This window comes from Myotis myotis, unplaced genomic scaffold (genome assembly GCF_014108235.1).
Source record: "Myotis myotis isolate mMyoMyo1 unplaced genomic scaffold, mMyoMyo1.p scaffold_m19_p_2, whole genome shotgun sequence".
Classification (NCBI taxonomy): domain Eukaryota; kingdom Metazoa; phylum Chordata; class Mammalia; order Chiroptera; family Vespertilionidae; genus Myotis; species Myotis myotis.
The window spans coordinates 113798732-113815754 of NW_023416324.1; the positions used below are offsets into that span (position 1 = coordinate 113798732).

At 44.8% G+C, this 17023-nt stretch overlaps 2 protein-coding genes across 2 annotated transcripts in view; both read left to right on the forward strand.

Annotated features, from left to right (window-relative positions):
• Positions 1-10497, forward strand: part of LOC118675644 (protein ZBED8-like) — a 47667-nt gene extending 37170 nt beyond the window's left edge. The window contains 1 exon segment of the mRNA XM_036348501.1: positions 10099-10497. Coding sequence (XP_036204394.1) covers positions 10099-10497 — 399 coding nt within the window.
• The window catches only part of MED12L (mediator complex subunit 12L), a 423259-nt gene that overhangs the window by 20658 nt on the left and 385578 nt on the right, over positions 1-17023 (forward strand). The window contains exon 3 of the mRNA XM_036350497.1: positions 11407-11647. Coding sequence (XP_036206390.1) covers positions 11549-11647 — 99 coding nt within the window. The 5' untranslated portion in view covers positions 11407-11548. The remainder of the gene's footprint in view (positions 1-11406; positions 11648-17023) is intronic.

A 17023-nucleotide genomic window follows, 5' to 3' on the forward strand; every position in this document is an offset into this window, starting at 1 on the left:
TGTATCCACCAAAGGTACCAATGAGCAGAGGTGTGGCATCTGTCCTATTCCTGTCACATGGGAGGTGGCTTCTACTGTGGGGCAGTCTGAGTACACAATCCTTGGAGATGATCCAATTCCCTTTGCTTTAATTTTATGCTCACCAAAAAAACTTTCGCTTACTAATTTGACTTTGCAACAAGTTTTAAAATTAGCAAGGGGCTGATCTGAATAGGGGATGTACTGATTTCAATCCCTGGAATAGGCTATTCCTGTGTATCAATAAATTAGCATTCTGGTTTTCTACTGTGTCTGCCTTGTAGAGCTTTGAACAGCACTGAGTAAGCTAACGAAATAAGATTCTGGTGCTGAAAATCTAAATCTGTGACCAGCAAGTAGGCCTTCTTTTTGTAAATGTGGCAGGCACCATTCTGCTAGTGAATGAGGTTAAATCTTCAGCCTTGTCATTGGTTCAGCTTGGTAATTCAAGATTCTCTTATCACACCCTTAGATTTTTTAATCCCCAGACTTCTCTTTCCATGTTCTTAACTCCTTGGCACTTTCATCTACCTAGGAATTAATTGTTTGTTGGGTGTCCACTGTGTTCCCAGTCATCTTTACTTTTCTTTTTGAACTTCTTTGTCACTCTTTCATTACTTTTTAAATCTTTTTCTTTTGATGTCCACCATTTCCCCACCTACTTTACCCCCTCCACCCAGATCCCACCCTCCTTCTGGCCGTAACCACATTGTTGTCTGTGTCCATGGGGTATACATATACGTTCATTGACTATTCTTTTCACCTTCTTTATCCTGTCTGCCTGCCCTCCCTCCTCCCCTCTGAAATCTGTCAATCTATTCCATGCATCCATGACTGGTTCTATTTTGTTCCTCAGTTTATATTGCTCATTATATTCCACATATAAGTGAGGTCATATGGTATTTGCCTTTCTCTGAATGGCTTATTTCACTTAACATAATAATTTCCAGGTCCATCCATGCTGTCACAAAAGTTAAGAATTCCTCCCTTTTTATAACTGTGTAGTACTCCATGATGTAAATGTACCACAGCTTTTTTATCCACTCACCTACTGATGGGCATGTGGGCTGTTTCCAGATCTTAGCTATTGTAAATAACTCTGCTATGTACATAGGGGTGCATATATTCTTTTTGATTGGTGTTTCAGATTTACTAGGATATATTCCCAGAAGTGAGATTGCTGGGTTAAAAGGCAGTTCCATTTTTAATTTTTTGAGGATACTCCATACTGTTTTTCACAGTAGCTGCACCAATGTGCATTCTTACCAACAGTGGACTAGGATTTCTTTTTCTCCACATCCTGGTCAGCACTTGTCATTTGCTCATTTATTGATGATGGCCATTCTGGCAGGTGTGAAGTGATACCTCATTGTGGTTTTAATTTGCATCTCTTTGGTGATTAGTGATGTTGAGTTTTTTTCATATGTCTACTGGCCATCTGCATGTCCTGTTTGGAGAAATGTCTGTTCAGGTCCTTTGGCCATTTTTTAAATGGATTGTTTGACTTCCTGGTATTTAGTTGTATAAGTTCTTATTATTTTGGAAATTAACCCTTTATCAGATGTATCATTGGTGCCAAAACAATCTATAGATTCAATCCAATCCCTATTAAAATACCAATGACATATTTTACAGATCTAGAAAAAATATTCCAAAACTTTATATGGACTTAAAAAACAACAACAACCAAATAGCCTTAGTAATCTTGGGAAAGAGGAAAAGAGTTGGAGGGATCATGGTGCTGGATATCAAACTATAGTACAAAGCGATTGTAATCAGAACAGCCTGGTTCTGGCATAAGAACTGGCATATAGATCAATGGAAGAGAATACAGAACCCAGGAATCAACCTATGCCTCTATGGTCAATTAATATTTGATAAAGGAGGCAAGAGCATACAATGGAGTAAAGACAGTCTCTTTAATAAATGGTGTTGGGAAAATTGAACAGGTACATGCAAAAAAGTGAAACTAGACCACCAACTTACACCATACACAAGAATAAACTCAAAATGGACAAAAGACTTAAATGTAAGTCATGAAACCATTAAAAATCTAGGAGAAAATATAGGCAGCACAATCTCAAACATCTCTGGTAGCAATATTTTTGCTGATATCCCTCCTTGGACAAGGGAAACAAAGAAGAAGATAAATGGGACTACATCAAACTTAAAAACTTCTGCACAGCAAAGGAAGCCATGTACAAAATGAAAAGGGAACCCGCTGTATGGAAGATCATTACTTTTAAAAAATACATGTTTTTATTAATTTTTAGAAAGGGAGGAAGGGAGAGGGAGAGAAAGAGAGAGACATCGATGTGAGAGAGAAACATTGACCAGATCAGTTGCCGCCTCACACACCCCATTCAGGATCAAACCTGCAACCTAGGTATGTGCTCTGACTGGGAATCAAACCCCAACCTTTTGGAGTATGGGACAACGCTCTAACTGAGCCACCTGCCAAGCCTCATTACTTTTTGTTGTTTTAATTTGGAAACTCACCTGCTTCCTCAGTTATCTTACTAAGACCACATATATTACAGGTTCACTAGGACTAAAACAAACATCCCTTTAGAGATGGGCTGTACAATATGGTAGCCACTAGCCACATGCGACTTTTAAACATGTAAAATGTGCTGGTCTGAAATGAGATGTGCTATTAAGTGTAAAATTCACCCTAAATTTCTAAGACTTAGTATAAAAAAAAAAGTAAAATAATATATTGTAAAGTTGATCACATGTTTAAATGACAATATTTTGGCTAGGTTAGGTTAAACAAATGTATTATTAAAATTAGTTTCACCTATTTTTTATATTTTTAATGTGGTGACTAGAAAATGTAAAAGTACTTATTTGGCTAGCAATATAATTCTATTGTCAGTGCTGCTCTAGGGAGTCTTAATGTATGTATTCTTTACTGTTCTATAAGTCACCTAAAGATTATATTAAAAACTGCAGTTGGTTGGAATGCCCAAAATTAATCCTTCACTTTTTAAAAATTATATTTTATTGATTTTTTACAGAGAGGACGGGAGAGGGATAGAGAGTTAGAAACATTGATCAGCTGCCTCCTGCACACTCCCCAACTGGGGATGTACCTGCAACGAAGGTACATGCCCTTGACCAGAATCGAACCCGGGACCCTTCAGTCCGCAGGCCGACATTCTATCCACTGAGACAAACTGGCCAGGGCCTCCATTTCTTTTTTCTCTATCCTAACCCACCTTCTCAACTCATTCTTATTTTTCCTTTTGTTTAAAGGCTAAAAGAAAGGGAGGGAGTTTCTTTTTTGATTCACAAGTAGACACAAGATAAATACATTTAAGTGTAATGGGGATATAAGAAAAACTGAAAGTAAGCAAGACTTCCTGTAGACAACCTTTTAACAAAACACAGTACTATAGAGAAACCAAAATGGCAGCATAGGTAAACACTGGAAATTGCTTCCTTGCACCACGACTTCAAAAATACAACTAAAAGACAAAACGGACATCATCCAGAACCACAGGAAGGCTGGCTGAGTGGAAATTCTACAACTAGAAGGAAAGAGAAGAGCACTCTGAGACTCAGAGGAGGTCCAGTGTGGAAGTAAAGTGCAGAGGTACTGAGGCGCACGTGGAAAGGGCTGGCAGCTGAGGACGCAGTGCACATGGAAAGGGCTGGCAGCTAAGGACAGGGTTGTCTTTTTCAGTCCAGAGGGAGTCTCAAGCTCCCGACTGCTCTGAACTCCAGTTCTGGGTGAGTCTCTGGGGACTCAGACTCAAACGAGGAGAAACTGGCATCAGTCAGAACTTGAGGGCGACTTTCTCTCAGAGGTGCTTGCAGCGATTACCGGGACACTGAGAAGCAGGGCCTCTTAGGGTAGGACTGAGGAGCAGCTATAGCTGTTTGCTATGCCCTGTTGATCCCCTGAGATCCCGCCCCACCCAAGCTGTGCCCAGAGGCTTTTACATATGAAAGGCCTGGCCCTTTGCAATCTGAAAATTACCTGACAAACTGCAGCTGGATAAGAGAAACCCAGAACTTCCAAAAGAAGGCCCAAGGCCTCACAGCAGCTTGCATTGCTTCACAGCTGGGCTCCTGCTGGGTAGCCTCAGGCAGAAGCTAAATTAGCACCTCCTTAGAGATCCAAGAGCCAGTGTACCCAGTGGTCAGAGTGGGACCATCCAGATTATAACTCCTCAGATCCATAAGGGACACACTCAGGGGGCAGACTCAGTGAGCACCAAAGCCCCACTGAAGCAAGTCTTGCCCCAGAAAGGTGTCTCTAGCACAGAAGTTCTCCCACTGCAGACACAGCTGATTCTCACAGCCAATTGGCCTGGAGGTCAAATCCTCCCAGTGATACCTACAACAATCAAGGCATAACTACAACAAGACTGTGCACAAAGCCCACAAAGGGGTGCACCAAGAGTGTCCACCTCCGGTAATTGGGGAGGCTGACCCACTGCGACCTATAGGACACCTAGCACACAAAGCCACTCTATCAACACAGCAAAGCATAAAAAATGCAGAGGCAAAGAAACAGGTCACAAATGACAGAAATGGAGGAAAGCAAACTACTGGATATAGAGTTCAAAACCACACTTTTAAGGTTTTTCAATAATTTTCTAGAAACTGCTGATAAATTTAGTAAGACCCTTAAGAAGTCTAGTGAGACCCTTGAGGTTATGAAAAAGGACCAACTAGAAATTAAGCATACACTGGCTGAAATAAAGAATATTATACAGAATTCCAACAGCAGACTAGAGGATCACAAGAATCAAGTCAAAGATTTTAAATACAAAGAAGCAAAAAACACCCAACCTGAAAAGCAAAAAGAAAAAAGAATCCAAAAATATGAAGATAGTGTAAGGAGCCTCTGGGACAACTTCAAGCGTACCAACATCCGAATTATAGGGATACCAGAAGAAGAGAGAGGGCAAGATATTGAAACCCTATTTGAAGAAATAATGACAGAAAACTTCCCCTACCTGGTGAAAGAAATAGACTTACAAGTCCAGGAAGCACAGAGAACCCCAAACAAAAGGAATCCAAAGAGGACCAAACCAAGACACATCATAATTAAAATGCCACGAGCAAAAGACAAAGAGAGAATCTTAAAAGCAGCAAGAGAAAAACAGTCAGTTACCTACAAGGGAGTACCTATACGACTGTCAGCTGATTTCTCAATAGAAACTATGCAGGCCAGAAGGGAGTGGCAAGAAATATTCAACATGATGAATAGCAAGAACCTACAACCAAGATTACTTTATCCAGCAAAGCTGTCATTCAGAATTGAAGGTCAGATAAAGAGTTTCACAGATAAGAAAAAGCTAAAGGAGTTCATCACCACCAAACCAGTATTATATGAAATGCTGAAAGGTATCCTTTAAGAAGAGGAAGAAGAAGAAAAAGGTAAAGATACAAATTATGAACAACAAATACACATCTATCAACAAGTGAACCTAAAAATCAAGTGAATAAATAATCTGATGAACAGAATAAACTGGTAAATATAATAGAATCAGGGGCATAGAAAGGGAGTGGACTAACTATTCTCAGGGTAGGGGGAAAGGGTTGTGGGGGTGTGGGAAGAGACTGGACAAAAATCATACACCTATGGATGAGGACAGTGGGGGGGTCTGTAAGGGCAGAGGGTGGGGTAGGAACTGCGTGGAGGGGAGTCATGGGGGATAAAAGAGGAACAACTGTAATAATCTGAACAATAAAGATTTAATTAAAAAAACAAAACAAAAACACAGTACTATATATCCCTGGACAAGCATCAATCCCAGGGGGAGACACAGCAACTTTACCTACAGACCCTGCACTGAGAATTGTGTCTTCCCACCTGAGTGGAAGCATGTTCTATTCCAGAGTGAGCTGTTGGGAGTTTTGCTTCTCTTATACCAGACCTGTCTACTGAGGCTCACTTTTACATGTTATGTAAATTATTTTTTATACCTGTAGCACACTGACAATAATGAGTCTCAGTTGGACAGTCAGAGGAATCTCAGTTTGATCCTGGCTTGTACCAGTTACATTACCTCTAGAACTTCACCAGCTAATCTGCAAAATAGTTAACAGGATCATTCTTCCTCTTCTGATGGGGAATACCCTGCCTCTGTTCCTAGCCATTCTCTACTCTCATTTTTTGAAACCTGCTCTGCAAATACAATTGTGTCTTTGCCTTTTGCTAAAGAAATTGTAGTCCTGACCTCAAGTCTTGTGAAAAGAGTTTTGAAAAGACAATTAGCCTGGGCACTTGACATTTGTCTACTGGCTTAGACTAGAGAACGTTGAAGGTGAAGAAGTGTGGCATGCAGGATGCATCCATGCTGTGAGAAAATGCCTGCACTAGAGTATGTGCAGACAAAGGACATCTGTGTGTTTTCTGCAGACCAAACATAGAAAGAGAAAGCCAGCCATGGGCCATCTTAAAGGGACTGCCAAAGAAAAGGGGTCTCACCCTAGCCGGTTTGGCTCAGTGGATAGAGTGTTGGCCTGGGGACTAAGGGGTTCCTGGTTCAATTCTGGTCGAGAGCACGTACCTCAGTTGTAGGCTCCCGTTCCTGGTGGAGGGAGGCAACCAATTGATGTGTCTCTCACATCGGTGTTTCTCTCTGTCTCTCCTTCTCCCTTCCATTCTCTCTAAAAATCTATGGGGAAAATATCGTTAGGTGAGGATTTAAAAAAAGGAGAGGTCTCAACTATGAGGAAACTCCTTGCAGAATTCTGAAGACCAGGGCTTACAGTAGGAGCATAATCAGCCAGGGAGGTTAGTTACTAAGTGGTCTTTGAGAAGCCCTTGAAGATGACCAAGAAAAAGGGTCAGCTTTTAAATACTTGTCAATGCACAGAAGCAGCTCTAGACAGTTAGCGTCATCTTTGGAGGATAAAGTCCCATATGTTTAAAATGGTTTATAATTCCACCTTTCCCAGCCACATTTCAACCCCTTTCTCTCACCAGCTATACTAAACTTCCTCAGGTGTCTGAACTCGCCTTCTTTCTAGGCTGAGGTCTAGGGAAGCCTATGGTTTTCTCTGAGTAATCCTGTTCCACACAAACTGTTCCTAGGCTCAGGAAGGGGGGCTGTCATTAGCCTGGTGAAGATAAGATGCCCATTACAGGGACAGTAGCAAATGAGACTCACATTTTTCCAGAATTTGTGGTTATCCATTGTGTTAACCAGCACCGTGATGGAAATTGAAGCAGACCATAGAACACAGTGGCTTCCATGTTAAGCCCACTATGTCAACTGGCTTAAGTCAGCTTAAAGATGAATTCAAGAATGGAAGGAGAGCAAGAGAGTAAGGCAGGGATGGGGAAACAAGACTGTTTTTTGTGGCATAGCTGAATGCATGCCAATAAATAATGAGGTGTTAAAAGAAGAGCTAGTGAAATATACATGCTAAGGCAGCGGTTCTCAACCTGTAGGTCACGACCCCTTTGGGGGTCAAACGCCCCTTTCACAGGGATCGCCTAAGACCACTGGAAAACACATATATAATTACATATTGTTTTTGTGATTAATCACTATGCTTTAATTATGTTCAATTTGTAACAATGAAAATACATCCTGTATATCAGATATTTACATTACAATTCATAACAGTAGCAAAATTAGTTATGAAGTAGCAAGGAAAATAATTTTATGGTTGGGGGTCACCACAACATGAAGAACTGTATTAAAGGGTCGCAGCATTAGGAAGGTTGAGAACCACTGTGCTAAGGGGACTGAAAGAAATGAAGAATCATGTACTTTGAGTTTGAGTTGGACCCTGGCAGGTGTGGCCCAGTTGGTTGAGTATCATCCCATGCATTAAAAGGTCGCTGGTTGGATTGCCTGTTAGGGCACATGCTGGGTTTCAGGCTCTATTCCTAGTAGGGAGTGTGCAGGAGGCAGCTGATTAATGTTTCTCTCTTATATTGATGTTTCTTTCCCCCACTCCCTTCCTCTTTTTCTCTTCTCCCTCCCTTCCTCTCTCTTTCAAATCAATAAAAACGTATTTTTTAAAGAGTTTGGGGTGAGCTTCATATAATCCAGACTCCAGGGACTGTCCCCAGGTAGCTACCAAAAAATGAAGGCTGGGAATTCCTTATTTGGGAATAGTAGTGAGAGCTAACTGAGGCCAGGGATTAAGGAGAAATTGTTGGATTGGTAAATGGGTGTGGATTGGGGAGAGCACAAATGCCAGGGTGAGGGAGCAAAATTCCCATGGGTAGTCCATGTAGTGAAAGAATGATTTTTGAGGAATTAAATGATATTTGAATGTATTAAAGCTCTCTCTTAATGAACCCATGCCAGGCTGTCTCAAAACAAGGGAAAGAGTTAAGAAAGCTATGAAGGGAGACCAACAGGGGGAGAGCTATCCTTTTCCCTCCAGCCTCAAACCCTAGAGACACATTATTAACACATTTTGATTTTAAAATGAAATCTTTACGGTTAGCTAAGATTTTGAGTGATTCAACAATTTCTCCTTTGTGGAGGCCAGGTAGAGGTTGTTGCCTAGGTATACAGGGGGAGAATTTAGGTTACATCTCCCATCAGACTAGGGCAGCGGTTCTCAACCTGTGGGTCGCGATCCCTTTGGGGGTGGAATGACCCTTTCACAGGGGTCATCTAAAACACATATATTACATATTGTTTTTGTGATTAATCACTATGCTTTAATTATGTTCAATTTGTAACAATGAAAATACATCCTGCATATCAGATATTTACATTACGATTCATAACAGTAGCAAAATTAGTTATGAAGTAGCAACGAAAATAATTTTATGGTTGGGGGTCACCACAACATGAGGAACTGTATTAAAGGGTCGCGGCATAAGGAAGGTTGAGAACCACTGGACTACGGTATCAGCACAAGGCATCCCCAAAGTACCACTAGTGATCTATTCTTCCACACACCTATCCACCCACCCACCCACCTATCTTCCATCCACACCAGCAAATGAACGTTTTTTTCTGAGTGCCCACTATGTGCCACATTCTGGGCTGTGCCTAGGTTGAACAATAAATGTTCTCTCCAGTGTATGTCTATATACTGGGGGTGAGGAAGATAAAACAAGAATGGCAAAATTCTGATAACTGTCACAGCTGGAAGATGAGTACTTGGAAGTTCATTACAGCATTTCTTCTGCTTTTATAGTATGTTTGATAATTTTCCTAATAAAGTTAGATAACTTGTTTTTTTCAAGCAAGGAAGAGGAGTTGATAGATGCCTATGTCACAGGGCAAGTTCAGCTTGGAAGTTACACCAGGGCATCAGTGGAAGATAAGTCATTGGGGTAGGGTGGGTGCAGAAGGTGGACAAAAAAAAAATGCCTCCAAGTGGAGGGAGGGTAACTGTTCTCTCAAAGTACTTGCCCACATGGAGTAAAGAAGCCAAACAATTACAGGTGTGACTTGGCCTCAAGGTGCCTTGGTGCTAATAGGCCAAGGTCAGGAGTGAGAAACTAGCTTCTACTGCACTGCCTTATCTACTCTTTTCTTCCTTTCCCTTTGCTTACAATCATAAGTAGATACTCAGATTTGGCCAACATCTCCTGAGCACCTACTATGCGCCAGGCGTTGTACAAAGTCTTTGGATCACATTCTGCCCGCCATCTTACAGAAGTTAGAACCAGGGGCCGAGAAATTCCTTATGGTGTGGGAACGTGACACAATCAGTCACGGGCAGTTCAGGACTCTGTACTTCCAATGCAAGCCCAGGAGAATGGGTCAGAAACTTCGGATCAGGCTACATGGTTCTGAGCAAGTCCCTGGGCCTCAGTTTCTCTCCCGATAAAAACGGCACAGTAAAACCTTGTAAGGTTTCTTTAAGGGTCAGAGACCTTTACTGTCAAAGGTCCTGGCACCAAATGAAGGCTCCATAAGTGGCAGCCATCATTCTTAGCCAAGTGCGGGCGCAGCTTGCAGCGGAATCCCTCGGGTAGGGCCGGGCCCGCCCCCGCAGCTCGGGCCTCGCAGTCTCCGGGCAGGTGTCCCGGCATCTCGGTGCCCACGCCCCGCAACAAGCGCGGAGAGCGGGCGGGTTGGAGGACTAAGGTCTCCCCTGGAGTATCACCTCCCTCCTTCCGCACGCCGCGCGCAGGTGAGATTTTCAGCCCAGGCCACGGGGACAGCGACCTCAGGAGAGGTCGCGGCGGACGGCGCTGCCCGCGGCCGGGAGCGGGGTTCCGGAGCGCCCCTTCCTTCGTCCGCTTTCACCCGGGGCCGGTCCCGGCGCCGGGAGCCGCGGGCTGCGCGCTCTGCGGCTGCGAAAACCCGGAGCGGTGGACCCGGGCGCTCGCAGCCGCCGCCTCCGCGGTCCGGCCGCCGAGCTGGGCATGCTCAGTGCAGCCGGCGCGCCGCCGTCCGCCAACTCGGAAGCTCGCGCTCCCGGGCCGGGGGCGAGGACGGCGGCGGCGGCGGCGGCGGCGAGCGGCGTGCCTGCCGCCCCCAGACAGCCGCAAACTTCGCGGCGTCCCCGGAGGTGGCCCGACGATACTGATATCTTACAAATAAAATCTAACCCTACCCCCCATCCCAACCCGAATCATGGAGGCTGCGGCCGCCGGAGTGCCGCCGCCGGCCCCTGCCCATTAGCGGGGGACCAACAGGTAAACTGTTGGGGTGGGTGGGAGGAGGAGCGGCGGCGGGGAGGAGGGCGCCGGCCTGGAGGGGCCCGAGACGCCCGCGGGATGGCTGCCCCCGCCGGCTCAGCCAACCCTCCTCACCCCCTTCCCCAGCCCCTGGAGGGGCAGCAAAGGGTTAAGTCGGCCCCGCGCCACGGTGAGCACGGCCCCCTCCAGCCGCCGCGACCGCCTGCTGCGCGGCTCGGCGCCTGCCCGGAGCCGCCGGTGCGCCACCGGAGCCCAGCGGGCGTCCGGGAGGCATCCGCCGCCTCCTCGCCGGCCGCATCCCTGCCTGCCCATCCCCTCCAGGCCTCTTTCTCTCTCTCAGCTCCGGCCGGCTCCGCGCCCAGGTGGCGAGGTCTGCGGGACGCGTGGCGGCCGCAAAGGATCCCCGCCGAGGAAGAGGGGCGGGGGTGGGCCGCTCCGCTGCCTCCGCCCCGGGCTGAAGGGGCCACCCTTGCCTGGGGCAAACACTTGGCCACCCGCCAGGGCGCCGAGAAAAGTTTTTTTTTCCTCCCGGGGCCCCTCCCCCACGCCTTGCCCTGCGTCCGACTGGCGTGGGTTTGGGTCCTTTGGGGAAAAAAGTCGCAGGTTCCCATCAGCTTCTCCTCCCCCTGGGGACCCGGTGTGTAGGGAGGCGTCTGGAGGCAGCCCCTTTGCCGGCACAAAAGCGGTGCGTCCTGGGGCTCCAGCGCAGCCGGGTGCCGGCCGAAGGCTGCCCCCATCAGTGCGTGTCTGCGTGCCTGGCAGAGGCAGCATCCAACCTGCTTTATTTCTTCCTGCAGCGCCACAGCGAGCGAGCAAGCGAGTGAGAAGGGGGAGAGAGGGAGTCGTCTGTCTGCAAAGTGCTGCTCCCTGGTGCTCAGAGGCGGCTGCTCCAGCTCCAGCTCCAACTCTCATTCATTTTGCCGGTTAACATGAGAGATCATGGCCGCCTTCGGGCTTCTCAGCTATGAGCAGAGACCGCTGAAACGCCCCCGGCTCGGGCCGCCGGACGTCTACCCGCAGGACCCCAAGCAGAAGGAGGTAAGGGCGCCGGCGGCCTCCCGGGCAACCGGGGCCGCGATCCGCAGCGCTGACCCGGGGCCAAGTTGGCAACGGCAGCGCTGCAGGGGAAGGGTCGCGGAGGGGACTGGCGGCGGGGGCTGGGCTGGGGACTACCCCCCCTTCCCCCCCACCTCGCCCCGGCAGCATAAACCGAACCGCTGTCAGTTCCCGCGCTCCACTGGGGCGCTTGCTCCTCCGGTGCAGTGCAGGGTCACTACTCGGTTAGCGGGCCTTGCATGGCATTGCTGGGCGCTTCATCGGGTTCTTCTTTGCCATAATCCTCCAGTTCGCTCTCCCCCGCTTCTGCATGCTTAATTTTTCTTCCCGCCGTTTCGGTAAATCTTCGTAAACTTTTTGGAAAATGTTGGAATGGGGTGCATCCGATACAGGTCTTGTGTTTTGCGCCAGCTGAGCAGGAACCAGGCGAATGCCTGTGTGTGTGTGTGTGTGTGTGTGTGTGGAGGGGGGCTTTTCTGTTCAGAATTTCCAGTTTAGAATGAAGTCTTTTTTATCGAGGTGATAAGTATTTAGTTCTTTGAACCTACTTCTTTCTATATCTCGTCTCCCCTTTAAAGATCAATATTACCGGAAACACTGATTTCGTCCGCAGAGGCTATTGGCTTAATTGCTGGAGTCTATTTTGTATATGTAAAAGCAGTTGGGTTACCTTGGAAGGGAATAGGTCCCGAAATTAATTGGAGAAACCTTGACTGGTGCACTGGTTACACTGTCTTCAATGGCTAGAGTAACCATGGCTTTTCGTAGCCATGTATTGTCTGTCAGTAGTTAACAAGTAATTATGTAACAACTCTCCAGTTATAATGATCAACATTGGCTACACAATTTGCTCAGGGATTTGCTTTTTTTTTAAGATTACCTGCTACCCAGCTGTGCTTTCTGAGTTTGTCAGTTGCAGCCCACCCATCCTCTATTTTCTTCAGCTAAACAAGAAGTGAGCGCATTTCAGAACTTCTTTCTGGAATCTAAAGACCCTATTTTAAAAGCTTACAGGTCCGCTGACATCACAGAAAGGGCTCTGTAAAGAAGGCAAGGAGGGTTCCCTTAAGACTTCCCTTTTGATAAATGTATCTAATTCAATAATAGAGAAAAAATGTTCTGGTCCCACTGTTAATAATGTTTCTGAAAAATAAGGAGTGACAACTTTTAGAAGTTTGGCACACTAAATATGTTTGAGCATCTGTGGAGTAATTCAAATTGAACTGGAAAAGTTTTACAGGTAGTTTTCCGATGAGGCTTAATATAAGTTTGAGATTTTTAAAGATTTCTTTCCCATTTATTCTCCTTGACTCAGAATAAACTTGATTGTTAAGGACTGAAAACAACACATGAAGGACCAAATGTAATGAAAATTAATAATTTAAAAATTAGCGGCAGGAAATTTTTTGTTGTTAATCCTCATCGCAGGTATTATTCCTCTGATTTTCAGAGAGAGCGGAAGGGAGGGGGAGAAACAGAGAGAAACATCAATGTGAGAGAGACACATCTATTGATTGCCTTCTGCAAGTGCCCTGAACGTGGCCCTTGACCAGGAATCGAACCCAAGACCCTTAGGTGCTTGGGCTAACGCTCTATCCACTGAGCCAAACTGGCTAGGGCAGTGGCAGGAAATTTTTAGAGTTTTGTTTGGGACAGGTACATTGATTGGCTGATCTTTGTCATCCTGTAATTCATATCTTGCTACATCTTTCTAGAGGGCAGCATAATTGATAGCATTCCCAGTTGAGGTATAGTGGCCTGGGATGCCATTCATTAGAAAGTGTGTTGTACTCCACAGGACTTTATCATATATTGTGCTGTTAATACTTTGCTCTCTGGAAACATAGACTGACCATTTATTTCTCAGATCGACACTCATTTAGGATTGGGGCCTCTATGATTCTGGAAAAAATAATTTGGGATTTTAGGATCTTGCAACAGTTTATGGAATTCTAAAACTGGAAGTGACTTTTGTGGTAACTTTCTTTTGACAAAGTGAAACTGAAGCCCAGAAAAGGGGACTGGACTTAATCAAGGTGTGTGGCAGATAAGCAGAGGAGTTGGACCACCAAACCAGTATTTATGTCAACCAATACTGTGTTAAGGATGATTTGTGCTAAATTGTTGTACTGATGTTGTGCCCTTCCCCTCAAAGCAGCCACATTTTATCTCCCTGGAGCAGAGTTAGAGTTATGTGTGACTATAGTCAAATTTGAGTACAGTATGGAACAAGCAGGTGCTTGGCTGTTCTTGGGTGGTGGTGTGGTGGTCTGGTGAGCAGTGTTTTCTACAAGCTTCAGTGATTTATGTCTTGTCTCAGAATTTATACCCTATCTCTGTATCGCCTGTTCTTTTATCCTAATGTTTCCTTTAAATTATCTTTTAAGAAACTTTTTATGTTTCATGTATACACATAAAATGTAAAATTTATTTCATGTCTATAATTTAAATTTTTTATTTACTTAATATTACATATGCACACATGACTATAAGGATTTAAACAAGACTATAATATTAGAACTTAAAAGTTTGCCCTGACCAGTGCATTCAGTGGTTAAAGCACCACAGCGTGTGCACCAAAGGGTCGCTGGTTCGATTCCTGATCTAGGGCATGTGCCTGGGTTCAGTCCCCACCCCAGGTTGGGGCATGTTCAGGTGGCAGCCAATGGATGTGTTTCTCACATGATATTTCTCTCTTTTTCTCCCTCTCCCTCCTCATTTCTCTTCTTTTCCTCCCCCCCCCCCCTCCCTCTAAAAATCAATGGAAAAAATATCTGCTGGTGAGGATTAAGAATAACAACAAAAAAGGCCACCTTTGTGTGTCCTGCCTTGTGGGAAATGCTGATTAATGGAGGAAGTGTGGACTTCCCATTTGTACAGACCTGGACATGAATTCTGGTTCAGCCTCTTTGCAGTTGTGTGGTCTTGGGCAAGGTGCATAACTTCTCATTTGTAAATTAGTATAATGGTGCTTTTCAGAGAAATTCAGGAACATGGTGCTAAATTAGCATTACATTTGTGTGAGAAAACCTCTCCTGGTAGAAAGTATTCTTATTACTGTAGCTGTGAGTTTTAATTGTGTAAGTTTGACTATCATTGTTTTAGTTTATGTCTTATCTGTAGAGAACTTGTAGACCACTCTCCCTTATTCTGACCTGCTCCCCACTCTTTGATGTGTTAGAATCTTTAGACAAAGACACTGTTCTAAGTGTTAGTACCTTTTGGTACAAAATAGTGCAAATGAGTTTAGCTACTTTCCCCTGGAAGTTTTGTTCTAATCGTGGTTCCCAGCATAGTCTTGTTTTCTGTCAGCTGTGCATGGTTTATAGCAGAGTAGTATTCTATTCCTCAGTCTTTAAATATCCACAGCTCCCTCCTGCAGGCACTTGGCTAAACTGGGGCCCTGGGGAGCAGTTCTTGTTTTGTCCCATGAGGCTATTCTTTGAACTTGTCTGGGCTGCAGAGATTTTTGACTCTGGGTGTGGGTCTCAACTGGGCACTTTGGGGACTCATGCAAAGCTGTTAATTTGGGGTGCAGCCACTATCCTTCAGTCTTTCGGTATTTCACTTGGGCTGGTGCCTGTGGAGATATAGTGCCAGGAAGTGAGGTCTGAAAGTTGCTGGGTTGGCTGGGTACTAAGTAGGGCAAGATGAGGATGAACACAGTCCTAGGATTTTAGTTAAACCAGTTAGCAGGGCCTCCCATGGGGTGCGTGCACCTAGACATGAGGGCAAAGCAGACATGGAAGAATGGAGCTAGTAGAAGTTGGAAATTCCAAGAATTGTGATGTATTTAATGAGCTCTGAACCCTCCTTCTGAGGCTTCTTGACAGACAAGACAGGAATTGGAGAAGTTGGAGGGACCCATGAGAAGAGTGGCATGATGAAGAGTTCTCTTCAGTAGTGTTCTCCCAGCAGCACTGCAAGGAGCTGGCTGACTCAGCCTGAAGTCTGAGGGGAAAGCCAGAGGGAGAGGCCTGCCTCCTACACGTTCCTCCCTGAGAAGGGAAGTGGAAACACTGACTTTTAAATGTCTGTAGATAATTTCTGAAGCTGGGTGATGGCCACAGCAGAGCTCATTATACCAACCTTCAACCTATGTCTCTATGTTTTGGGAAATTTACATAATAAAGAAAACTGTCTTTATATTGCAAAATAGCATGACTTCTTAAAAAATATACAGGGTGGGGCAAAAGTATGTTTACAGTTGTTTGCATGGAAAATAATAAAATAATTAGTAAATGATAGTTCAAGAATAAACTCTGTGTTTCATGTACTCAAAGCTGTAAACCTACTTTTGCCCCACCCTGTGTGTCTAATATTCTGAAAAGATTATCACCCACATTCAAACAGTTGTTATCTCTTGAGGATGAGATTAAGGGTGATTTTTCTTTTTTTGTACTAATTTGTATTCTAAGCTGTAACAATAACCATGTACTACTACTGTCATAGAAGAATATACCTTATAGAATAATTATTAGGCAACTTTGACTGAGTTTACAGGAATTGGTCTTTGTTATTGTTTCTTAACCAAACTAGAGCCCTTTAGCTGATAGGTAGGCCGAGGGATATTATAGGATGTAGATACAGGCACTTACACACCTGATGCTGCAAACTGTGGTAGGGTTGGGGTGGGGGCTCTCATGTGAGCACTTCAGCTCTGCCACATGTGCAGTGTGATTTGGGGTGCTGTGTCTTTTCCCTCACCTATGAGCTGGGAGAATACCACCGAATCATCTAGAGTGTTTTAAATATGAAGGAGCATTGTAAACTTAAATTATTACCAAGTGCAAGGTATACATTCAGTGGTGTGCTTGTACCTGCTGAGCATAAAAATTTCAGGAATTTTGTGAGCTGGTTAATACTATGTTGGTAGTTTGAAATCTAGCACAATGGGAATATTCACACCAAGGATATTGGCAAATGCTACAAATTAGAGTTTTGTTTTTTTGTTTTTTGTTTTGCTTTTCCCCCCTCTTCACCCTCACCCCCCTTCCACAAAAAAAAAAAAATGTTTTTTTTAAAAATATATTTTTTATTGATTAAGATATTACATATGTGTCCTTATCCCCACATTACCCCCCCCCCTCCCCACTCCTGCCCTCCCCCCCCCCCCCCATTGTCCATGTCCATTGGTTAGGCCTATATGCTTGCATATAAGTCCTTTGGTTGATCTTTCCCCCTTACCCCCACCCTCCCCTACCTTCCCTCCAAGGCCCGACAGTCCAATCAATGCCTCTCTGTCTCTGGATCAGTCCTTGTTCATCAGTTTATGTTGTTCATTATATTCCACAAATGAATGAGATCATGTGGTATTTATCTGCTCTCCAGTTCCATCCATGCTGTGGCAAATGGTAA